Source organism: Schistocerca americana, chromosome 1 (assembly GCF_021461395.2).
Source record: "Schistocerca americana isolate TAMUIC-IGC-003095 chromosome 1, iqSchAmer2.1, whole genome shotgun sequence".
Classification (NCBI taxonomy): Eukaryota; Metazoa; Arthropoda; class Insecta; order Orthoptera; family Acrididae; genus Schistocerca; species Schistocerca americana.
In genome coordinates, this window is record NC_060119.1 from 660,223,729 (window position 1) to 660,251,061 (window position 27,333).

General features: G+C 40.1%; 1 protein-coding gene across 2 annotated transcripts in view; it reads left to right on the forward strand.

The window, feature by feature from the left end:
• Window positions 1–27,333, forward strand: part of LOC124608316 (choline transporter-like 1) — a 176,501-nt gene that overhangs the window by 141,665 nt on the left and 7,503 nt on the right. For both annotated transcript variants that reach the window (XM_047139977.1, XM_047139976.1), the window contains exons 13-14: window positions 2,144–2,303; window positions 9,828–10,049. In XM_047139977.1, coding sequence (XP_046995933.1) covers window positions 2,144–2,303; window positions 9,828–10,049 — 382 coding nt within the window. The remainder of the gene's footprint in view (window positions 1–2,143; window positions 2,304–9,827; window positions 10,050–27,333) is intronic.

Here is a 27,333-nt window from a genome sequence, read left to right on the forward strand (position 1 = left end):
CAACAAAGTTAATTAAAGAATGTGATTCTGAGCTAAGTAACATATTAAGCTATCTGTGTAACCAGTCGTTTATCAGTGGAATATTTCCCGAATGGCTGAAATATGCTGAAGTTAAGCCACTGTTTAAGAAGGGAGATAAAGAAATAGCATCAAATTTCCGTCCAATTTCACTGTTGCCAGCATTCTCAAAAATTTTCGAAAAAGTAATGTACAGTCGTCTTTATAACCATCTTATCTCAAATAACATACTGTCATAGTCACAGTTTGGATTTCTAAAAGGTTCTGATATTGAGAAGGCTATCTACACTTACAGTGAAAATGTACTTAATTCATTAGACAAAAAATTGCAGGCAACTGGTATATTTTGTGATCTGTCAAAGGCATTTGACTGTGTAAATCACAATATCCTTTTAAGTAAACTAGAATATTATAGTGTAACAGGAAATGCTGCAAAATGGTTCAAATCTTATATCTCTGGCAGGAAACAAAGGGTGTTATTAGGAAAGAGACATGTATCAAGCTATCAGGCATCATCCAACTGGGAACTAATTACATGTGGGGGTCCCACAAGGTTCCATTTTGGGGCCCTTACTTTTTCTTGTGTATATCAATGACCTTTCATCAGTAACATTACCAGATGCCAAGTTTGTTTTGTTTGCTGATGATACAAACATTGCAATAAATAGCAAATCAAGTGTAGTCTTAGAAAGATCAGCCAATAAAATATTTGTAGACATTAATCACTGGTTCCTAGCCAATTCTTTGTCACTAAACTTTGAAAAAACACACTACATGCAGTTCAGAACTTGTAAGGGGTGTCCCAAGAGTATATGTCTAACATATGATGACAAGAAGATAGAAGAAGTGGACGGTGTTAAATTCTTGGGATTACAGCTTGATAATAAATTCAACTGGGAGGAGCACACCACAGAACTGCTGAAGCGTCTTAACAAATCTCTGTTTGCAATGCGAATTTTGTCAGACATAGGGGATATAAAAATGAAAAAGCTGGCATACTATGCTTACTTTCATTCCATAATGTCATATGGGATTATTTTCTGGGGTAATTCATCAAGCCAAGCTAAAGTTTTCCGGGCACAAAAACGTGCAGTAAGAATTATATGTGGTGTGAACTCAAGAACATCCTGCAGAAGCCTGTTTAGGGAACTAGGGATACTAACTACAGCTTCCCAATATATTTATTCCTTAATGAAATTTGTCATTAAAAATATATCACTTTTTCAAACCAACAGCTCAATTCATGGAATCAATACTAGAAATAAGAATAATCTTCACAAGGATTTAAAGTCACTTAGTCTTGTACAAAAAGGTGTGCATTATTCAGGAACACACATTTTCAATAACTTGCCAGCAGCCATAAAAAGCTTAACAACCAATGAAATTTAGTTTAAGAGAAGCCTAAAGGATTTATTGGTGGCCAACTCCTTCTACTCCATTGATGAATTTCTGAGGAAAACCAACTGATTTGTATATAAGTACAACATAACTTCTGCACAATTTCAGTGCAGTAATGTGTTCACTGAAAATTTGTGTGTGTGTGTGTGTGTGTGTGTGTGTGTGTGTAAGTATAATCTAACTTCTGCACCATTTCAGTGCAGTAATGTGTTCATTGTAAATAAGTATTACAGTAGTTGTATTACATGTTTCTTACCTTATAAATAAATATAAAACTTTTTTATTTTAAATTCAGTGCAATAGTATTTGTAAAATGACTCTTAGTGTTCATTAAAAAATGACGATCATTCCACTTGGGACCTGTGGAATGGTACATTAGCTTATTTGTTTTAGTTTAAATATTTGTCATGTATTGTTGTTTTTCTGACATGTTCCACATCCTGGAGGACCTCCTCACTACGGATCAATTGGAATGAAAGTAAATCTAATCTAATCTAATCTAATCTAATTGTTGTTGCTCTTTATCCTGTCAGGGATAATTTCCTGATATTTGTTCCTCTTTTATCAAAATCACCCAGCTGAGAGACAATATTTTTAACTCACGTGTACCATGTGAAGTGTGTAGCAATTCCATATCACCAGTCAAAATTTAAAAAAAAATATCTGAACATTTCTTCTTTTTCTGGTACCTATCTTTCGTTTATTTTAGGAGTATTAATGATTTCAGGTTGCATGCTAACAAGGAAACATCTAGTGTCGCCCGTTGCTGCCTGAAGTGCTGTATATGCTGCTTGTACTGCTTTGAAAATTGCATAAGGTTCCTAAACCAGAATGCCTATACTGTGGTGGCGATGGAAGGAGTTAATTTCTGTGATGGTGCTCGCATAGTGAGTAGTTTTATGACCTCATCTACTAATTTGTTCTGCTGATAGAGCAACTGCACCATTATTCATAGGAGTACTTGATAGCTTAATGAAAACTGTAATGAATGACTGTATGAGAAAGAAAGAGGGAGTGAACGAGGGTGCAGGGGAGGTTGAAGGAGGGGGAGATAGAGGGAGATGGTGAGGTTGTGGGGGGGGGGAGGGAGAATTGAAAATGAATCTTTTATTTTTAATATGCTTTGCTTGGAGTAAGTGAATTGTTACATTTTTTGTCATACATGTATTAAAATATGCAGTATTCAACCATAAAAGTTAGAATTGTCTAAGAATGCAGACTGTCTTGGCAAATTTCACTGATGAAAAAATCTCACATTATCAGCCAAGTGGCAGCATCATCTTGAAGCACTGCTTTCAGTTATTTTATGAAGTTTTAATGATTTCAGGTTTCATAGTAGGATAGTTCTTAAATTTTGTGTGTTTTTTTTCTGTTTAAGAGGTTTAATCTCACTTTTTTAACTGTAAGCATAAATTCAGGCAGTCTGTAGGGCAGTTTTCATTTCTTATGAAGAGCCAGCTACATAGCTCATGAAGGCATCAGTGTCCATTAGTGGCACATCAGGATGGTTTTGTAGTTTACATCTTCAGTTAGTCTTGCTGGCCTGTGTAGGAAGTTTGCATGCAGTGTGCAGATGCCGGAGGAGCTGGCCACAGTTCATGAATAGTGGAACATACTTTTGGCTAGTCATCCGCTTTCATGCTGCTCCCTGGAGGTGTAGTGGTGGCGGAGAAACTGGCGCATCACGTGGGATATCTCAGGTGTTGCTCGTTTCTACCGAGGTACCTCTTGCCATCAGAACAGGGTGGGTGATGGTTGGTAATGCGTTTACCTTCCTTTAGGTGGAGGGCCAATGTGGAGGCCGGCTGTCTGGTTGTCTGGCCTCATCTATGCACCCTGTGAGTGAACAGGTGGCTGTTCCTTCAACAGGGTCTGAGCAAGCATATGAGGAGCTGAGGTTTGCTTATTTAATGGGAGCTACAACATTATGTGCATTATGGAACCCCTTAGGAAGATATTGTTTAGGGCTGGAAAAAAAGCCAATGTGTGATTGGTATGTGTGCTGGTGAGCCTCACCCAAAATGTGTAGGCAGGCTTAATTGTAGCTGTCTAGCAGTAGAGTGCAGTCATGTGCAAGCTGTAGCTCACATCAGCACTAGTGATGCCTGCTGCAAGGATTTTGAGGCCATTTTCAGTTCTTGCAGGCTGCTGGTGGAATTAGTGAAAGCCACTGACCTCACACCCTGGGTACAAGTAGAGCTAATAATTTACAGCGTTGTTCCTAGAGTTGATTGGAGTCATTTTGGTTTGAAGCCAAGTGGGGGGACTCAGCCAGAGGCTTTGTCGTCTCTGCAAATTTCTGGACCTGCATAATCGGGTGGGGAATTGTAGGTATCTTTGATTGGTCAGAGATGTACTACCCAAAGAAAGCAGCTACTCAGGTTGCAGAGTGCTTGTGGAGAACACATGGAGGTTTTTAGGCTAGGCTGTAGTTTGAGGTCGATACACCGATAGTGAAATCAGAATGCATTCAGCAGATTGCCAAAGTATTTGTAACAAAGTTCCCGAATGTACTCCAGGAAAGTTCTCACACTTCAGTTATTCTTGGAGTCAAGAGTTGGCTGAAACCTAAAATAGAAAACTTCTGAGATATTTAGCGAGTCATGGAACATATATGCGAAAGGCAGATTAGATACCATTGGAGGGGGGTGTTCATTGCAGTTGACAAAAATATTCTCTAGTGAGATCGAAACTGAGTGTGACAGTGAAGTTATCTGCTCATGTGTAACAGATTTAAGTGAAATAAAGTTATTGATGGTTGTTTTTCCTGGCCACCTGCTTCCGCTGTGATAGTTATGAGTCATTCAAAAAAAGTCTACAGTCAGTAGCCTGTAAATACCCAGATAACTCAATACTATTGGCAGTGGCTTTAATGTACTGAGAATAGGCTGGCACATCTATGGATTCAATGCAGCAGGTGCAGAGACAGTTTTGCAAAGCACTTCTGAACATGTTTTTCGAAAACTGTCTCCAGCGGCTAGTTCGGCAGCCCACATGCAATGGAAATATCATAGATGTTGTAGCTACAGGCAGTATAGAGACAGGGGCTAATTATACTGATGTCATCATAGTGGCTGTGGTTATGAAAGTTAATAATTCAGTCCAAAAGACTAGGAGAGTGTTTCTGTTTTTCTAGCAGAAGCAGATAAGCAGTTGTTAGCATCTCACTTAGACAATGAACTGACATCATTCACTTCTATTATGATGGACATAGAGGAATTATGGGCAAATTTTAAATAGACTGTAAATTGTGCTTTGGAAAAGTATATGTGCCTAGTAAGTGGATTAAGGATGGAAAAGGCCACTGTGGTTTAACAACAAAGTTTGGTAAATGCTGAGGAAGCAAAGGCTGTTGCACTCTCAGTTCAAAAGGGAACAGGCAAATGATGACAGTCAAAGGATAGTAGAGATTCATGCATCTGTGAAAAGATCTATGCATGAAGCATATAAGAGCTGCCACCACCAAACCCTAGAAAAAGATTTGACCGAGAACCCAAGAAAATTCTGGTCATGTGTCAAATCGCCAAGTGGGTCTAAGGTTTACATCTAGTCACACGTTGACCAATCTGGTACAGCAGTAGAAGATAGCAAAACAAAACCTAAAGTTTTAAATTTCGCACTCAAGACATCGTTCACACAGGAGTATAGTACAGACATATCGTCATTTGACCATCACACAGCATCCACTATGGAAGACACAGTAATAAGCATCCCTGGATAGAAGAACAGAGTTGAAAACAAGTAAGTCACCAGTTGCAGATGAAATCACACTTCAGTTTCACAAAGAGTATTCTATGGCATTGACCTCTTACTTAGCTTGCATTTATCACGAATCTCTCACCCAGTGCAAAGTCCCAAGTGACTCCAAAAAATCCCAGATGATTCCTGTATATAAGAGGCATAAAAGAGTGGACCCACAAAATTACAGACTGATATCCTTAACAGAGGTTTTCTAGAGAATTGTAGAACATATTCTGAGTTTGAATATAATAAATTTCCTATAGACTGAAAAGCTTGTATCCATGAATCAGCACTGTTTTAGAAAGCATTGCTCCTGTGAAACTCAGTTTGCTCTTTTCTCGCATGGTATACTGCAAATTATGGATGAAGGCAGCAGGTATATCCTGTATTTCTAGATTTCTGAAAAGCATTTGATATGGTGGCCCACTCCATACTGTTAATGAAGGTATGAAATGGAGAATAGATTCCCAGATATGTAAGCAACTGAAGTCATCTTAAGTTATAGAATCCAGCATGTTGTCCTTGATAGTGAGTGTCGTTAGAGACGAGGGTATCAGCAGTGCCCCAGAGAGTGTGGTAGGACCTCGATTAGTTTCTGTATGAATAAAAGACCTGGGGGGCAAGGTGGACAGCAGTCTGTGGCTGTTTCTATGATGTATGAGAAGATCTTGAAGTTGAGTGACTGTAGGAGGATACGCAGTAACTTAGACAAAATTTCTAAGTGATATGATGACCGGCAGCCTAGTTCTAAATGTAGAAAATGTAAGTTATACAGACGAGTAGGAAAAACAATCCTGTAATGTTCAGATACAGCATTAGTACTGTCCTCCTTGACACAGTTAGTTCACTTAAGTATCAGGGCATAACATTGCAAAACAGTATGTATGAAATTGAATGAGCATATGAGGACTGTGGCAGGGAAAGAAAACAGTCAACTTTGGTTTATTGGAAGAATTTTAGGAAAGTGTGCTTCACCTGTAAAGGACCCCACATATAGGATGCTAATGCAACCTGTTCTTGACTACTGCTCAAGTGTTTGGGATCCGCCCCAGGTCAGGTTAAAGGAAGACATTGAAGTAATTCAAATGTGGGCGGATTAGTTATCGGTAGCTTGAACAACACAAAATCGGAATTGCTTCAGGAACTCAAATGGAAATCCCTGTAGTGAAGGTGACATTCTTTTTGAGGCACACTATTGAGGAAATTTAGAGAACTGCCATTTGGAGCTGACTGCAGAATGATTCTGCTGCCACCAACATACATTTTGTGTAAGGACCACGAAGATAAGAGAAATTAGGGCTCATATGGAGGCATACAGACAGTTGTTTTTCCCCTCACTTTATTTGAAAGTGGAACAGAAAAGGAAATGACTAGCAGTGGTACAGAGCACCCTCTGTATGTATGTATGTATGTATGTATATGTGTAGATGTAGTTGTAGATGTACTTGTCATCTGAAGTTGACAAGTGTGGAATTTGTTGAAACATTTCTTAGAGATAATGCCACCACTCAGGTGATAACCTGAGAAGATTTCATCAGTCAGTAGTATATATTTTATATTGCTTCTCAGTATTAGGAATAAATTCAGTTCTAAAAAATTATTCTAAGTGATCTCATATTTTATTTTTATTGAAGTTGCTATCAAAAGCCATAACTAGAAACTACTGGGAAAAATTTGTGTGAAACTTCATGTCCAAATAAACATATGGCCATAGGCATCTACTTCCTTTTGCAATCAGTACTGTGATCAGTATCTTTGGCAGCTTCTGTGAAGTTGTTCCTCCAAATTCATCAGTCCCCACCTGTGTTAGAGCTCATGCATGCAGATAGTTTTTTTCACTATGCCATAAATTTAGTGTAGTAATTACGGTATTCTGACTTCTCATGCTAACAGTTTTGACTTCTTTCAATACATTTCTTTGTGTTTATTTTTACCAAGTAAACTTACATGCAAGTTTGTATGCTTACATCGTGGCAGTGGATACCCCCATTGCAGACTCTACATAAATATTGCCACTATAGGACTGGTTCTCTTTTTGAAATTGCTTGAGCCATTTGACTATTTTAGTTGTGTCATTAACAACTTCTTAATGTCACTATCACAGAAACAAACTTATCAATCATGAGTAGTGCTAACTTCTTGCATATTTATTAATTTTATTTTTTAAAAATAACTGTGTAAAGCTCTCTTTTTTGCTGTTTTCTGTCAGGTCAGTCTTCTAGCCTTCCTTTAAGTTTTGTCTGGATGGTTTAATCTGTTTTGTTCGCTCCACTGTGGGTCCACATCAGTGTGTTGTTTTTTTTGCCACTGTTACTTCAGTTTTAAGAGTTTTATGAGACATTTATTGAGATATATCAGCTGTAAGTCAGTCTAAAAGTAGTTCTGCTGTTCTTACAGTTGGTTGACAACTGTAAATTGTCAAAATAGAATAGGACAGTCTAAGAATGGTAAGATAAAATATGTCTGAAAGGTAGCTGTAGAGGTGGGGGACAGGGGTTGAAATGATTGTTGGAAATTCCAGAACCTTCTAGCACCAGTACATTAAACTTATGAAATAAAAGTGGCCAGGACAAGTGGATACGATTGGACATGAATGTATGCATATAACCAAACCCTGTGATACAAACACCATGTGTATACCCACCACGTGATCCACACCGATTCACAGTGTAGTGTAGTTTGTGTCAGTGTGAATGGAAGAGTGCAAACTGGATGATGGTACTCACAGAGGAGCAGTGTGGAAAGTTACATGACAACAAAGTCATGGAAATGGTGTGGTCAGTTGTATGCTGAGAAGTTTAACAGTGTCAGAGTGTCAGTAAAGAGTGCGATGCAACACTTGGTTCGAAAATGGCATCAGACAGGATGTTATTTGAACAAGTCAAAAAACATTCCGAGGCATGCCTGCACAGCAGAAAATGTGGCTGCAGTTTACCAGAAAATGCTTCAGAGTCCTACCAAATCAATCTGATGCCTGTCACAAGAGATTAGCATATCATGTCGATCATCCAGACAAATACTCCACCAGGATCTGCACATGCATCCATACTGAGTGTCTGTTGTGTTGTTCCTGCATTAAAACCAGCAGATGCTCCTCGGCACCTCCAGTTTTGCGAGTGGCTGTTCACCAAGATAACAATGAATGGCTTTGACATGGATCTGTTCTTTATGTCTGATGAAGCCTGGTTTCACCTGAGGGGTTAAGTCAACTCACAGAATCACAGGTTCCGGACAGCGGAGAATCTGCATAACTTCCACAAAACACCATTGCATGATCAGAAGGTTGGGGTTTGGTGTGCACTGACTGCACACCACATTATTGGTCCCATCTTCTTTCATCAGACTTGACTTTGGTGCATCACATTGCCAACATTTTGTAAGCATTTTTGGCAGCATTAACAGAGGAGGAAAAACCTAGTTACTTTCAACAGGATGGAGTAATTGTCCCTACAGCTGGCTGAACCTTACAGCACATTTACATAATCTTTACACCTGCCAAAGTTACTGGCAGAGGTTAGTCTGGTCATGGCCCTAGATGGCCACCCAAATCACCTGATCTATCAGTGTGCGATCATGCAATGGTGTTTTGTGGAAGTTATGCAGATTCTCCGCTGTCCAGAACCTGTGGTTCTGTGAGTAACGTTGTGTGAGGAGCCCTCAAGTCTACGGTATATCGCAACAACCGTCATAGTCTCCACCAACCACACCACAACATTTTGGATGAGACTGTAGCAATTACAGAAGTCCAGCTTCAATTTGCCATGAGCAACTTGCTGACCAGGGTCCAAAGGTGCCAAGAGATGAATGATGGGTCGCTTTAAAAATGTGCTACAATCAGGTTAGGTACAGTATTTCCTTTCCTCTGCTGTGTTCCTTTGTACCCTGAAAATCTGTTCTCCTGGCCACTTTTATTTGCCCCACCCGTGTTACCACACCCCTTTAGTCTTTTTGGTACTTGGATATTTGAGTGACGGTGTCTCTGTCGATCTTGGAACATGTGTCAACTTCATTCCTCGACCTTTTGACCGTTCATTTACTGCTTATTCCCTATACAGATATACTTAAGAAGTCAGTAGGGATGGATGTGTTTCCTGGTTGTCATGTGCCAGTTAACATATGTAACAATTGATACCTATATATATATATATATATATATCTAAAAAGAAAGATGATGAAACTTACCAAACAAAAGCGCTGGCAGGTCGATAGACACACAAACAAACACAAACATACACACAAAATTCTAGCTTTCGCAACCAATGGTTGCCTCGTCAGGAAAGAGGGAAGGAGAAGGAAAGACAAAAGGATATATCCTTTTGTCTTTCCTTCTCCTTCCCTCTTTCCTGACGAGGCAACCATTGGTTGCGAAAGCTAGAATTTTGTGTGTATGTTTGTGTTTGTTTGTGTGTCTATCGACCTGCCAGCGCTTTTGTTTGGTAAGTTTCATCATCTTTCTTTTTAGATATATTTTTCCCACGTGGAATGGTTCCCTCTATTATATTCATATATATATATATATATATATATATATATATATATATATATATATATATATATATATATATATATATAGTGAATTTAGACTATACTGACATAAAAAATTTTCCAACTGTTTGCATATTGATAAATTTTTTATTTTTTGTAACTAATACTTTTTCTGTTGTTTTCAGGCATTTACAACACTTGGGAGTAATGCTCTGAGACTAGTTACTATAAACAGTGTTGGTGATTTTATCCTGTTTTTGGGGAAATGCTTTGTTACTGCTGTAACAGGATCTGTTGGTTTGGTTTTCCTGCAGAACAATGGAAACCTACATTTCTATGCTATACCAACACTGGTTGTATGCATATTTGCCTTCTTTATATCACATTGTGTCCTGTCATTATATGAGGTAAGATGTAAAATGCAGTAGAATGTCTTTATTTTAGTGATTGTATAGATGACATCAAAATTTAGTAGATGTTGGACTCAGTAGTATCAAAGGGTAAGGATCAAAAGTACGTTACCTGTGAGTGCTTTAAGAATTAAACATCTGTAGATGATTAAAAACTAAGAACAGTGTATTTGAATGATCTCCCAGATATCACATTGTTTGAACAGTATAATTAATATTGATATGATCTTGTGTCAGTATATTTGTACTTGTACATACATAACATATGACAATACCATGAAAAATGTTAAATCCTCCAAAAGAGTCATCTAGTTAGGACCTAAACATAGGAAATTATTAAATATTAGGAAAAAAAACTGAGACCTCAAATTACATTTATGCTGTTATTTGAATTCTACTCATTAACATTTACAATGTTGTTGTTGTTGTGGTGGTCTTCAGTCCTGAGACTGGTTTGATGCAGCTCTCCATGCTACTCTATCCTGTGCAAGCTTTTTCATCTCCCAGTACCTACTGCAACCTACATCCTTCTGAATCTCCTTAGTGTATTCATCTCTTGGTCTCCCTCTACGATTTTTACCCTCCACGCTCCCCTCCAATACTAAATTGGTGATCCCTTGATGCCTCAGAACATGTCCTACCAACCGATCCCTTCTTCTGGTCAAGTTGTGCCACAAACTTCTCTTCTCCCCAATCCTATTCAATACTTCCTCATTAGTTATGTGATCTACCCATCTAATCTTCAGCATTCTTCTGTAGCACCACATTTCGAAAGCTTCTATTCTCTTCTTGTCCAAACTATTTATCGTCCATGTTTCACTTCCATACATGGCTACACTCCATACGAATACTTTCAGAAATGACTTCCTGACACTTAAATCAATACTGGATGTTAACAAATTTCTCTTCTTCAGAAACGCTTTCCTTGCCATTGCCAGCCTACATTTTATATCCTCTCTACTTCGACCATCATCAGTTATTTTGCTCCCCAAATAGCAAAACTCCTTTACTACTTTAAGTGCCTCATTTCCTAATCTAATTCCCTCAGCATCACCCGACTTAATTAGACTACATTCCATTATCCTTGTTTTGCTTTTGTTGATGTTCATCTTATATCCTCCTTTCAAGACACTGTCCATTCCATTCAACTGTTCTTCCAAGTCCTTTGCTGTCTCTGACAGAATTACAATGTCATCGGCGAACCTCAAAGTTTTTATTTCTACTCCATGAATTTTAATACCTACTACGAATTTTTCTTTTGTTTCCTTTACTGCTTGCTCAATATACAGATTGAACAACATCGGGGAGAGGCTACAACCCTGTCTTACTCCCTTCCCAACCACTGCTTCCCTTTCATGTTCCTCGACTCTTATAACTGCCATCTGGTTTCTGTACAAATTGTAAATAGCCTTTCGCCCCCTGTATTTTACCCCTGCCACCTTTAGAATTTGAAAGAGAGTATTCCAGTCAACATTGTCAAAAGCTTTCTCTAAGTCTACAAATGCTAGAAACGTAGGTTTGCCTTTCCTTAATCTTTCTTCTAAGATAATTCGTAAGGTCAGTATTGCCTCACGTGTTCCAGTGTTTGTACGGAATCCAAACTGATCTTCCCCGAGGTTGGCTTCTACTAGTTTTTCCATTCGTCTGTAAAGAATTCGTGTTAGTATTTTGCAGCTGTGACTTATTAAGCTGATAGTTCGGTAATTTTCACATCTGTCAACACCTGCTTTCTTTGGGATTGGAATTATTATATTCTTCTTGAAGTCTGTGGGTATTTCGCCTGTTTCATACATCTTGCTCACCAGATGGTAGAGTTTTGTCAGGACTGGCTCTCCCACGGCCGTCAGTAGTTCCAATGGAATATTGTCTACTCCGGCGACCTTGTTTTGACTCAGGTCTTTCAGTGCTCTGTCAAACTCTTCACGCAGTATCATATCTCCCATTTCATCGTCATCTACATCCTCTTCCATTTCCATAATATTGTCCTCAAGTACATCGCCCTTGTATAGACTCTCTATATACTCCTTCCACCTTTCTGCTTTCCCTTCTTTGCTTAGAACTGGATTTCCATCTGAGCTCTTGATATTCATACAAGTAGTTCTCTGATCTCCAAAGGTCTCTTTAATTTTCCTGTAGGCGGTATCAATCTTACCCCTAGTGAGATAGGCCTCTACATCGTTACATTTGTCCTCTAGCCATCCCTACTTAGCCATTTTGCACTTCCTGTCGATCTCATTTTTGAGACGTTTGTATTCCTTTTTGCCTGTTTCACTTATTGCATTTTTATATTTTCTCCTTTCATCAATTAAATTCAATATTTCTTCTGTTACCCAAGGATTTCTACTAGCCCTCGTCTTTTTACCTACTTGATCCACTGCTGCCTTCACTACTTCATCCCTCAAAGCTACCCATTCTTCTTCTACTGTATTTATTTCCCCCATTCCTGTCAATTGCTCCCTTATGCTCTCCCTGAATCTCTGTACAACCTCTGGTTCTTTCAGTTTATCCAGGTCCCATCTCCTCAAATTCCCACCTTTTTGCAGTTTCTTCAGTTTTAATCTAAATCAGTTTTAATCTAACCAATAGATTGTGGTCAGAGTCCACATCTGCCCCTGGAAATGTCTTACAATTTAAAACCTGGTTCCTAAATCTCTGTCTTACCATTATATAATCTATCTGATACCTTTTAGTATCTCCAGGGTTCTTCCATGTATACAACCTTCTTTCATGATTCTTAAACCAAGTGTTAGTTATGATTATGTTGTGCTCTGAGCAAAATTCTACCAGGCGGCTTCCTCTTTCATTTCTGTCCCCCAATCCATATTCACCTACTATGTTTCATTCTCTCCCTTTTCCTACACTCGAATTCCAGTCACCCATGACTATTAAATTTTCGTCTCCCTTCACAATCTGAATAATTTCTTTTATTTCATCATACATTTCTTCAATTTCTTCATCATCTGCAGAGCTAGTTGGCATATAAACTTGTACTACTGTAGTAGGTGTGGGCTTCGTATCTATCTTGGCCACAATAATGCGTTCACTATGCTGTTTGTAGTAGCTTACCCGCATTCCTATTTTCCTATTCATTATTAAACCTACCCCTGCATTACCCCTATTTGATTTTGTGTTTATAACCCTGTAGTCACCTGACCAGAAGTCTTGTTCCTCCTGCCACCGAACTTCACTAATTCCCACTATATCTAACTTCAACCTATCCATTTCCCTTTTTAAATTTTCTAACCTACCTGCCCGATTAAGGGATCTGACATTCCACGCTCCGATCCGTAGAACGCCAGTTTTCTTTCTCTTGATAACGACATCCTCTTGAGTAGTCCCCGCCCGGAGATCCGAATGGGGGACTATTTTACCTCCGGAATATTTTACCCAAGAGGACGCCATCATCATGTAATCATACAGTAAAGCTGCATGCCCTCGGGAAAAATTACGGCTGTAGTTTCCCCTTGCTTTCAGCCGTTCGCAGTACCAGCACAGCAAGGCCGTTTTGGTTAATGTTACAAGGCCAGATCAGTCAATCATCCAGACTGTTGCCCTTGCAACTACTGAAAAGGCTGCTGCCCCTCTTCAGGAACCACACGTTTGTCTGGCCTCTCAACAGATACCCCTCCGTTGTGGTTGCACCTACGGTACGGCTATCTGTATCGCTGAGGCACGCAAGCCTCCCCACCAACGGCAAGGTCCATGGTTCATGGGAAGAGGATTTACAATGTTATGAAAAGAATAGATTGCTACTCACCATACAGTGGAGATGTTGTTTCGCAGACAGGCACAACAAAAAGCCAGCTAACAAAAGGTCAAATGTTCTTCTCATAAAGTAGGCAAAACCCACATGCATGCATTCATGCAAGCACAGCTCTCACACTCATGACCACTGGCCTCTGAGGCTGAGGCTGTACTGTAAGCCATGGCACCTGATGAAAAAAGCCGTGTGGGTGGCAAGGAGGGAGACAGATAGCAGGATAGGTGTGAGAATAGTAAAGTGCTGTTAGTGAGAGCATGCAGGGGAACAAGATAGGTCAGTTAGATGCAGTGAGGAGGTTAGAGGGGCAGGCAGGGGGTGGGGTGGGGGGGGGGGGGGGAGCAGAAAAGGAGAGAAGTAAAAAAGACTGTGCATGTGTAGGTGGAATAGAAAGCTGTGTAGTGCTGGAGTGAGAGCAGGGAAGGAGATAGGTGGGTGAAGGACATTGACTAACAAAGGTTGAGGCCAGGGGGTATGGGAATGTAGGTTATATTGCAGGGAGAGCTCCCACCTGTGCAGTTCAGAAAAGGTAGAAAGGATCCAGATGGTGTAGGCTTTGAAGCAGTCATTGAAGTGAAGAAAATTGTCTAGGTTGTCTGGGTTGTCCAGCTCTCTCTTGGCCATAGTTTGGCAGAGGCCGTTCATGCAGACAGACAGCTTGTTGGTTGTCGTGCTCACCTGGAGTGACTACTTTCACAGGTAGCCCTGTCTTTGATGGGTTGGTGACGCTTGTGACCAGATTGGAGTAGGTGGTGGCGGAAGGGTGTATGGGACAGGTCTTGCATCCAGATAAGAGGTAGTTGAAACCCTGGTGGCGAATGTAATTCAGTTGCTCCAGCCCTGGGTGGTATTGAGTCATGAGAGGATGCTCCTTTGTTGCCAGATGTTGGGATAATTGGAGATTGGGGGTGACTGGAGAGAAAAGGCATGGAAGATCTATTTCTTTACAAGATTGGTAGGGTAATTTCAGGGATGTGAGCCATGAAGACAGGGGCTGGGAGCAGGGGTTCTGTAGGGATGGACAAAGGTAATGTTTAGGCTCAGTGGGTGGCAGAATACCATTGCTGGAGGAATGAAAAGGATAGTGGGTAGGATATTATTCATTTCAGGGCATGATAAGAGGTAGTTGAAACCCTGGTGGCGAATGTAATTCAGTTGCTCCAGCCCTGGGTGGTATTGAGTCATGAGAGGATGCTCCTTTGTTGCCAGATGTTGGGATAATTGGAGATTGGGGGTGACTGGAGAGAAAAGGCATGGAAGATCTATTTCTTTACAAGATTGGTAGGGTAATTTCAATTTGTGAAGGCCTCACTGAGACCCTTGGTATATTTCGAGAGGGACTCCTCATCACTACAGATGTGATGACCACAGGTTGCTAGGCTGTACAGAAGGGACTTCTTGATATGGAATGGGTGACAGTTGTTAGTGGTGGCATTGCTGGTGGTTGGTAGTTTCGATATGGACGGAGATACGGATTTAACCATCTTTGAGATGGAGGTCCAAAATGAGTAAGGTGGCTTGTTGGGTTAAGGAGAACAAAATGAAGTGAATGGGAGAGACAGTGTTGAGGTGGTTCTGGAGGAACATGGTTAGGGTATCCTCACCCTCGATCCAGATCGTGAAGATGTCATCATTGAATCTGAACCAGGTGATGAGGGTTTTGGGATTCTGAGTGGTTGGGAAAGATTCCTGCAGATAGCTCATGAATAGGATTGGCATAGGATGCTGCCATGCAGGTGTCCATTGCTGAACTATGGATTTGTTTTTAGGCAATGCCTTCAAAGGTGAAGTAATTTTGGGTGAGGTTCTAATTAGTGGTGGGGACCAGGAAGGAGGTTGGAAGTTTGGAATCCATCAGGCATTGGGAGAGGTAGTGTTCAGTAGTGTCAAAGTCTTGGGCAGTTTCAATAGTGACGGGCAAGACACCGTGTGGTAAAGGAATAGAAAATGGTGGGAGTTGCTGGAGGAAATGGTCGGTTTCTTTTATATAAGAGGGTAGTTTATGGGTAATAAGCTGAAGGTGTTGATCTGTCACAGCAGAGATTCTCTCAATGGGGGTACAGTTACTGACAACATTGGAGCATGCTGGATGGTTGGGTTTATGGAGTTTATCCATGTGTGTGTAATGGCATTTGTAAATGTTACCCAGTTTGAAGTTATGATGTTCACTGGATACGATACACTTTCAGCCTGTTCATATTAATTTAATGGTTTATGGCATTGCTATCTAATAGGCTGGTATCTAGTGCCATGATTGGACTTGTACAAAGGCTTCCATCTCAAAGCCAATGGAACATATATGATCTGTGGTGAAGAAGCTCAGACATCAGACTCCCATTGGCAATCTGTACTCATTGTTTGAGAGACATGTACATGAATGTATAAACACCTGAAGATGGGCGCAAGCCCGAAACCGGTCGTGTGTCGAATAAATAACCTTTTATTGTGACTGGTAGCGGATATTTTTCTACACCCCATAAAGGAACAGTCACGGAATTGGACAGCATCCACTATGGGATAAAATTCATTGAATAGATTCTATTATGGTAGTTGGGGCACCAATACTAGATTGGCTGTCACAATAGCTCATACTAATTCTGCATGGACTGCATACAAAGCCATTTTAGGAGTTGATAATGCTAGCAAAAGCAAGGATAAAACACAAGAATAATTTTTAGTATTTGTGTTATGGAATATGGCAAGCTCATAAGCATAGAATGATGTAAAATTGCCAATCATTATGGTGATGGTATCAGTTTTCTTTTGCCTGTGCTACTGAAACATAGGCTCGTGCATGAGATAAGGTGGTGAAATGATGGATATTTCCCATCCCTCCACAATAGTATCTAATTTTCTCTAATATATTACTATGGCAGATGGGAGAGGCTCACAGATCTGCAGTGCATAGCCTACTTAAATAATAGTATGTGCTGTATTAACTTTCTGTAGGTCTGTTCCCTTTGGCTGAAAGCTGAAGATACATTACTAAAAACTCCAGTTTCAGAAACTTGTGCCACAGTATTAGGATGATGTTCAGTACTTGTAAAATACTTTTGATGAAGAATACTTTTCCCCCCTGAGCTTCTGATCTCTCCTGTGCCTCGGCAGCCTTATGTAATTTGCTTTTCGACAGCACCATTTCCTTTTCTTGCTACATGTTATTAGTTTTACATTTGTCTGATTTTCCTTTTTCTTTTTTCATTACTGTTACATGTGCTGTGCTTGTTAACTCATTAATGCTAAGTGACCTGTTGTACAGTTTCTTTACGTCTTCCTTGATTTCAAGCAAAAGACCAATATCGTCTGTCTAGTGTGTATTTGCTTTCCATTTCTGTCATGTATTTGCTTCATGGTTCCTCTGAAATAATCACGGAAAATGATCAACAACTTTTCTTACACCAAGCAAGATGTTTTAGTGATTATGCAGGAGAAACGGAGCAGAAATACCTTTCAGGTCAACCAGATTTAGATATTCACCAGTGTTGCTAAATCACTTCAGGCAGATTCGTGGATACTTCCTTTGAAGAGGCTGTGTCCAATATCTTGTCCTATCCTCATCCAATTCCAGTCTGGGATTGACACTGATATGAAATTGAACTCTAAATTTTGCTTCCAGTTGTATTATTGCCACTTAGATACTGGAAATCATTCACACTGATTATCTTTTTAATTACTGCTTTTGTTTTATCTAATTGTGAGTATTTTAAACATGAAATTCATTGACCCATTTTGACAGTGTTTGGTGATTTTGTTTAGAGATCTTAAGTGGCTTCCATAGAGTGAAGTGAGTATAATTCAAAATATAAAGTACAAACTCAAATGTGAACAGATAGTAAGTATCGTTTCATTGAGTGAATACACTGACTCCAGACACTGTACTGACTGCACATTTTGATGTGTCAGACTTGGTATTGGAGATCTATAAATGCAAGTGCAGTATATCAGTACCGTAGGTGTGAGTACTGTCATGAAAACTCATTGGAAAAAGTTGAGTGAATGTGCTCCGCACAGTTTAGCTTTCTGTCAGAGATTTTACACTTGTTAGCATGTAGGTAGTTTGTTCTGTGAAATTTCAAGAGAACTGCTGAATGTTGTGAGGGTAAGAGATTTTCCAGATATTTTGTAACCAAAGTTTGGAAATAAATAATTTTGTTAAGAGTGGTAGTGAAAGCTCATACTAATTTTGAATATAAATGAACAAGCCTAATTAGTACAATTGTATGCATTTTTGTTATCCAGGAAAATAATTCAGAATATAAAGTTTTAATTATTATGTAAGAAGATTTATTAGGGGACAAGTCTTGTTTTGTGTATTTTATTATGTGCATGGTCTTTGTGCCATTCCAAGATGGGCAAAATACTCAATGGCAGCAAAGAGTGTTCTGCACCAGCTATTCTGTCAAGGGATACCCGTGACCAGACATTTATATCAGTAATGTATATATGTATGTATTGGAAAAACGCTGGTTATTTGTTACTCAGAAGGTCTCCTGTAACAAGATGCTTATCACATAATATGTTTTGTATGTAAAGGCACAGTAAAAGCCTTAAAAGAACAGAGTTACCAAGCCCTGGTTTTTAGTAAAAATTAAGTTATTCTACAGCTAAGAAGAATATTAACAAGTCAGGGGTTCACAGACTACTTAGAGCTGTAGATCACAATGAGGTAACTTATCCTCACAATGTCTGTTACTTGTTGCCACAATATTTTGATGCAGAATCTTCTGGCCTCTTCAGGTGAATACTGGTGAAAATACACGAAGATCCTCTATTTAAGTCCCCTCTGACACATTTGGAGTGCATATAATATAGCACATGCTCTAATGGTGCATATCACTTTGAGTGTCCTCATTGGGGGAAGCTCACTTAATCTATATCAGGTCAGCCTAAGGTTGTAATTCTAGTTATGTCATGATGATGATGAGTCCCAAAAGTTCAATTTATGGACCACAACTTTCCTGTCACTATAGTTTAAATGACCAGATGAAATACTGTATTATTCAGTAGCAGATTTACTGGCTTGGAGCAGTCTAGCACACCTCTGTTGCTTCACAATACATTGCTGAATGGAGTGTGTAGTTTGTTCTGTTTAAGATTTACTGCACTCACACTGAATCCTCCTGCCATGCTCAGCACTGCATTGTGTTTGATGGATTCCAGAAGTGCTGAGATTTTTCTGAGGGCTAAAGAATTCTGTCACTGAGAAATTTTGTACTCTGTGTAAGAGACAGGTACACTGAAATAATTTGCAACAAGTTACTGTCACCCAGCAGTCCTTTCAAAATGTAATGGAAAGTATCTGGGAAGCTTTAAATCCACTCCCAGGGTGAGGTGCCATGGTGGTACTTGAAAAAGGTGACAAAATATTTGGTCAAGGTGATTCAAATGTGATAAAATATTTTAAAAAGGTGGTTAAAAGGCGACACATTATTTCAATAAACAGGTATGGCCCAAATGAATTGTTTTCATTTTGGATAGTTCTTACCAAAAAAGGCAGTGAAGACCATACTAAATTTCTCCATTATGATCCTGGAGGGGAAACACTCATTTTTTTTTTCTTTTTTTTTTTTCTTCATACAAAGTTATTAATATATGCAGGTACGCAGGTAATTGGGTATTGGTAATTTGGTGAAGGTAATTGTAATTCCCAAATAAAATCTACATAACATATTTACATCTAACAACATTTTGCACGTCAGTATTGAAAAAATATCGATAAAATATTTTTGGGTTACTGTTTCTTTGGAATCTTACCCAAAAAAGAAGTAATTTTAGTAAATTTTCTTTTCTCAGGATTTTTCTGAATGATTTCTGCCTCCCTTTCTTACACTCTTTGTTCTACTTTCATGATCCATGCATCCTCAAACCTACTCTGGGCCAATTTCGTTGCCTATAAATAATTTTTTTCAACTGCTTTCTTCAGGTTAGCTGAAGCCTGAGAGAGAAGTTCTTTTGCATCCTGAGATAGTTGGTGTCCTTTTATCTTTTCTTTCAGAGCAGCTGTCTCATAGTCAATTTTTTCATGTTATTCATTTTTTAAGCTTCTCTTCAAAATGCCTTTGGTTTTGTATCTCTTTTTGGTCTTTTGTCTCACTCGAGTTTTCTTTTACTTTCACATTCTTCCTTACAAGTAGTATAATTTACATGTGCTTGCTGTCCATACATAATGAACTGTGAGTCAGTGGGCACACAAAGAAAATGTGGGTATTGTTTCAAAGCATCCCTCACAATCATAACACTGTTTAGAAATCTTTGTCATTGCTGCCTTGTCTTCTCTTAATTTGTGCTCCAAAATGAAATATTTTCTATGTCATTGAAAACAAGCTATTAAAGTTTGCAAGCTTTCAGAGCCAGTGGCTCCTTTCCTGGCAGAAGATTTGAAGAGGAAGGAGGAGGGGCGAAGGAAAAGGACTAGTGAGGTATAGTAAAAAGAGTGGCGTGTGGAAAAGTTTCTCAGAATGCCAGGTTAGGTCAGACTTACCAGACAGGGTGAGAAGGAAAGACTGGTTGTCAGGGACTGCACCGGATGAGATTTGAAAATGTGAGAGGCTAAAGGTGGAAGATAGGGTAATACGCCAGACAAAGATTACTGCTAAAACATCATGCACAAGTTGATAAGAGTGGAAAGCTAAGTACACTGTATGTGATAGAGGTGGGAGTGGGATGGTGAAAAATAGACAGGTAAGAAAATGAAAGATGTAGAAAACGAAAAGCAAGAGAAGAAAGCAATAGCTACCATGAAGAAATGCCACGATTGAAGAAATTATTAAGGCCAGATGGGTGGCGAAAACTGACATGTAGCACCAGTTCCCACTTGTGGAGTTCTGAAAAACTAGTGTCTGGGGCAAGAATCCAGATGGCACATGTGGTGAAAGAGGCACCGAAGTCACAACTGTCATGTTGTAAAGCATGCTGTGCAATGGGATGTTGTGTGATGCCAGTATACAGTCTCTACTTATGCCCATTCATCCTAAGCGATAACTTGGTTGTAGCCTTGCCGATGTAAAAGGCCAAACACCATTTACATAACAGCTGGTATGCTACATGTCTTTGTGTCCACATTTCCATAGGGCCTGAGAAGCCTGATCAACTTATGGAACACTTTCATTTGAAGGCATTTTTTAAAGCACTCACAATGGCATTGTCGGATTTGGACTGAGCTGTAGCAGAATTCTCATTGGAAAAAATAATATTGAATACCATCTCACTGTTCCAAAATCCTGTTGGCTGAATGTCCTAAAGCATGCCAACATATGGTTGTATGCCTCAATAACTTGAGATGTGGAACGTTAAACTTGGACTGAATTTCTTCACATTTTTCCCAGCTAACAGGCCAACCATCAAAACAATGGTAAATACTTACCAGAAATATGAATATTTCTTCACATAAACTGTGTGAAGCATTTGCATAGGTATTATACATTGTATGAACGTTGCAGGTTCCGATTTTTATAAGTTGCCTGCCCCAAGTCTCCTGGACATCACTATCTAATAGCCTAAATACTTCAGTTCATCAGTCATTAGGTATCTCATTTTCGTAGATGAAACTGGAAAAAATGTTAGAAATACTATCAGAGGATGTTTTGAAGAAAACATTATAAATATCATTTGAGAAATCGATAAAGTAGTTGTAAATCAGTAATTTCATTGTCTAAATAGATTCAGCGCTGGCAAAACTATCCGTGGTACTTAACATGAATATTGTTAGTGCGTGTACTGAACATGAATGTTGTGTCTGATCTGAAAGTTCTAAATGCAACTTTTGTGGTCCACATTTAATTTAAAAGTTACACTTATGTTTTCTTGAAAGGAAGTTGTTAAAAATTGCCTGAAAACCCTTGCCTCGTACAGTATAGAGCAAGAACACACATTGCAAAATAGTTCACTTTCACTAACTTTTCTCCCCATGCAGAGACTTTACTTTTCGAACTATCTGTCGTTTCAAGCCATTCACTAAGGAATTTATATTTTACCCCATCTTGAAAAGTTTATTTTCAAAATTGAACAAGTATCGCAGCAGCAATCTCATTATGAATCCGGGGAGAAAAAAAAAAAAAAAAAAAAAAATGTAAGCAGTTGTAATAGAGGATCATTTGACACAAATAACAGTTGTGAACAATATAAAATAATGCCGAAAAATTAAAAAGGAACAATCTATCTTCAATTTCAGAGGCCCCTCAGGTTAGATTTTGTCGTCTTCCATTAATTAATCATTCCAGAAAGTTAAATGAGTGAATATGAATACAGAAACTTGTAAATGAAGGAAAATAACTAATTTCCTTCCTAAAAGGAAAGAAAAGGTTGAAAAAGGTGTCAAATATTTTAAAAGATGACAATAGGTGACAGTGTAGAAAAAGGAGACTGAAGGTGAGAAAGATGACTGACTCCTCACCCTACACTCATTTTTTGTATGAACAAAGAAATTTACTCGTTAGGAGCATTCAGATCTGAGCATTCTGAATAAACTAATAATTTGATATTTGTGCCATTATTGCAGGGAACTTTTGTTGCAACATAGTGATCATAGTGACAGTTTTCTGTTGTGAAGTTATAGTACTCTGTTTTCTTGGTTTGATGATGACGTTACTTTCCTCTGTGAAAGCATAAAAGAATTGCAGAACATGTTGAATTGAATAAACAGTCTACAGAGCACAGAATAAATGAGAGAGAGAGAGAGAGAGAGAGAGAGAGAGAGAGAGAGAGAGAGAGAGCAGCAGCAGTAAACTGGGAATAGCAAAATCGTATCATCATAATTGGAGACCATATTGCAGACAAAGTGAAGGAATTCTGCCATCTTGAAAGCAAAATAACACATGACTGATGAATCAAGGCATATATAAGATACATACAGTAGGGAGAAAGAGATCATCCCTCACCAACAGAAGTTAACTTGTATGAAATCAGACTTTGTGATGATATTTTTGAGACTGTAAATCTGGAACACAGAATTGTATGTAAGTGAAACAGCACTTGTCAGAAAACCAGGAAAGAAGAGAAAAGAGGCATTTGGGATTGTGGTATTACTGAAGGATGTTGAAAATTAAGTGTACTGTTAAGACACAGTAAATTAGGTGGTACTCAGCAGAGAATTGTCAAGGAAACGAATATGTTGAAAACACTTACAAGAATTAGGGACAGGGTGATAGAACATACGTTAAAATGTAAAGGAAGACTGTCCATGGTTTTATAGTGAGCGACAAAGGACAAAGAATTCAGGGATGACTAAGTTTTGAATATATACAGCACTCCATCTTCTATCCTACTCTGCCCATAGACAGAAGAAAACAGTGTACAATAACCCACATTAGTGGCAACTTAGAGACCAACGAAATAAAACAGGCAGTTCAGGAAGTAAGTGATAGCAGACATCATAAAGTGAATGAATAACTAAAACAAGTCCAAAGCATAGTAAAGTTGTCTTAAGCATATGAAACAACCCAGAGAGCAATCCAAATCAGAAAAGGTCAAAACTCGACTATCGAATGGTGCATAACTAAAAGCATCAGTAACTAATAAGAGACTGGCCTGCAGTATTTATCGGTGAACACTTGTCAGAGGGTGGTTCCTCATCATGTTTGCTGTGGAGGCTGTGCCTCTCACATGCACAAGCCGCATCTGTCTCCTGGAGCCTGAGTATCTCTAACGTGTTCTCTCTGTTCATACTTGGGCTATACAGAGAATCTGAATCACCGCTGGATACTAAACCCCTCCTCGGCCTATGCCAATTTTGTTGAGGAAGAAGGAGAACTGCAGGAATCCCACTCAAAGGCTGCTGTGGTAGGCCCTCATTATCAACTGGGGTGGGTAGCAGCACTATCTGTGGAAGTCCTGACTGAATTATGGGGTCCAGGACACAACTTGGATCCACCTGTAGGGGATTAGGGGTTGGTCTCCATGGACACCACAGGTCTATAATGTTCAACCTCCACCAATGGTGAGGGTAGGGGTTTACCAGGGGTGTGTGTGGGAGCCAGAAGCAGCATAGGGAGAAAAGGTGTTTGACTTCATTTACTTGTCATTTTTGACTTCTTGTTGATGCCTAATATGAGGTGGAGCTTGTACCAGTAAGAGGCAGGCTGGTGGGATGGCTTGTCACTGGAGTAGTTGAGGATGATGGAATGCCCAGTTGCTGATGGAGGCGAAAGAAGGTATGGTGTGTCAGACAGGGTGCACTCCATTGCTGGACCAGCTGCTCCTGGCTGGCCTCAGCCTTGGACATCTGTCTCCCCCTATTGCTAATAACAATGCCTTGGGTGCACCCAGGGTTACGGCCAAAAGTATGAGCCCAGTTGGGGAGACCACATAGACGAGGATGGTGGGTCCACTGAGTTGGGTGCAACACATCAAATAGGGTGCATAGTTGACACCCATGTAGAATTTTGGCTAGGATGTGTCCATTCACAGAGAGTTAGTGAGTGCTTCACTGGAGTCGGCTGTTGTCAGTAGTTGCACATCTGCATCTTGAATGTCCTGACCATCCACACGGCTTTCGAATTAGATGCAGGATGGAAAGGGGCAGTGGTCAGGTACTCAATTCTATTCTGCCGACAAATATCATGAAACACAAATGCTGTGAACTGAGGGCTGTTGCGAGAAACCAGGGTGGAAAGTGCCCCTTCTATTGCAGATATGATGGACAGGGCATGGAAGTAGCTGCCACAGTAGTTGTAGCTGTCCTTGCGATGGAAAGTTAGAGGGGGCATCAACAACAAGCAACCACAGTGCTTCCTGGAATGGGCCAGCAAAATCAATATGCACTCTATGCCAGAGATGGTCAGGGCATGATCGTAGGTCAAAATGCTGTGCTGAGGCTGACTGGTTGTTGGGGCAGACCTGCCAGTTCCAGATGGATGTGTTCAAAAGGCAGCTTCAACTGCAGGCCAATACATGTTATGCTGTGCTGTTGCCTTCATTTCCCAGTGTCCAATGTGTAGGAGCTCCATCAATATGTGGGGGGCATGATCTGGGAGGAACTACCACTGGCATTCAGCATTATCTGTAGCCAACAAATGACCCCCTCAGTGACATTAAGCATGTGCCACAAGGAAAAATAGGAGTGCCATTCCAGGTCTGTCTCCTTAGGCAAATGTTCTAGTCAGCCCCACCTTAACAGCAAGCAATACCTTGTACAGGAGCAGATGACGGTCAGTTTCTGCCGCTACTTCATGCGCTGTACTCAAAAATTTGTAAAGGATAAGTCACTGATTTGCATCTAAGGCAAAACGCAATGCCTCAAGCCTATGAAGTTTGGCATCCAGGTTGCACGGCAATCAGGAAAGTGCGTCAGCATTGGAGAGCTGCGAGGTGGGTGATAATGAATCTCACAGGTATAGTTACTTAGGAGCAATGTCCATTATCACAGGTGGTGCACCATTTCATTAGTAATTTTTGAGTAAGGGCAGAATAATGAAATAAGGGACTTGTGATTGGCCAGATGAAACTGGCACAATAAAGATACACATGAAACTTCCAGACACGATATATGTGATAGCCAACACTTCTCAATTTGCAAATAATTTATATGTGCAGCATTTAATGTTTTAGATGCAAATGCGGTGATCTGTTGTTTGCCACTAGCATATTTTGGGACAGCATGCCACCAATGCCACAATCTGATGCATCAATGTCGAGCATTAAGCTTGTATCTTGATTTGGGCATCACTAAACAAGGAGCCTACCAAAGGCATTTTTAAGTTGCATGAAAGTCTTCTGGCACTCATGTGACCGCGTAGACTTAACACTTTTTCTACACAATTGGTTGACTGGGATGGGAAACATGGGCCGCATCCATAATAGTTTACTTTGTTGAGGAATAGCTGTAGTTCCTTTAGGTTCTTAGGAGTCAGTACGTTAGTGATTGGATCAAATGATCTTGTGTGGGTATGAGCCCATCACTACTTAATATAGGTCCTAAGTACGTGATACTTGGCTCGAAGAAGCTACATTTGTCGAGGCAACAATGCGGACCTTAGGCTTGGGATCGCTCAAACTTCATCTGTAGATTGTGTAGGTGCTTCTCCCACATGGACCCGGTAAGTAACAAAACATAAAATTATTAACGCAGTTGGGGATATCTTTGAAATACACTACTGGCCATTAAAATTGCTACACCATGAAGATGATGTGCTACAGATGCGAAATTTAACCGACAGGAAAAAGATGCTGTGATATGCAAATGATTAGCTTTTCAGAACATTCACACAAAGTTGGCGCCGGTGGCGACACCTAAAATGTGCTGACAGGAGGAAAGTTTCCAACCGATTTCTCATGCACAAACAGCAGTTGACTGGCGTTGCCTGGTGAAACATTGTTGTGATGCTTTGTGTAAGGAGGAGAAATGCGTACCATCACGTTTCCGACCTTGATAAAGGTCGGGTTGTTGCGTATCATGAGTGCGGTTTATCATATCGTGACATTGCTGCTCGCGTCGGTTGAGATCCAATGACTGTTAGCAGAATATGGAATCGGTGGGTTCAGCAGGGTAATACGGAATGCCTTGCTGGATCCCAACAGCCTCGTATTACTAGCAGTCGAGATGACAGGCATCTTATCCACATGGCCGTAACGGACCGTGCAGCCACGTCTCAATCCCTGAGTCAACAGATGGGGACATTTGCAAGACAACAACCATCTGCACGAACAGTTTGATAATGTTTGCAGCAGAATGGACTATCAGCTCGGAAACCAAGGCTGCAGTTACCCTTGATGCTGCATCACAGACAGTAGCACCTGCGATGTAGTGCTCAACGACAAACCTGGGCGCACAAATGGCAAAACATCAGTTTTTCGGATGAATCCAGGTTCTGTTTACAGCATCATGATGGTCGCATCCGTTTTGGCAACATCGCAGTGAACGCACATTGGAAGCATCTATTTGTCATTGCCATACTGGCGTATCATCCAGCGTGATGGTATGGGGTGTCATTGGTTACACGTATTGGTCACCTCTTGTTCGCATTGACGGCACTTTGAACAGTGGACGTTACATTTCAGATGTGTTACGACTCGTGGCTCTACCCTTCATTCGATCCCTGCGAAACCCTACATTTCAGCAGGATAATGCACGACTGCATGTTGCAGGTCCTGTACGGGCCTTTCTGGATACAGAAAATGTTCGACTGCTGCCCTGGCCAGCACATTCTCCAGATCTCTCACCAATTGAAAGTGTCTGGTCAATGGTGGCCAAGCATCTGGCTCGTCACAATATGCCAGTCACTACTCTTGATGAATGGTGATATTGTGTTGAAGCTGCATGGGCAGCTGTACCTGTACGTGCCATCCAAGCTGTGTTTGACTCAATGCCCAGGCGTATCAAGGCTGTTATTATCGCCAGAGTTGATTGTTCTGGGTACTGATTTCTCAGGATCTATGCACCCAAATTGCATGAAAATGTAATCACATGTCAGTTCTAGTATAATATATTTGTCCAATGAATACCCGTTTATCATCTGCATTTCTTCTTGGTGTAGCAATTTTAATGGCCAGTAGTGTATCACGAGAGCACTTGCAACTCCAAATGAC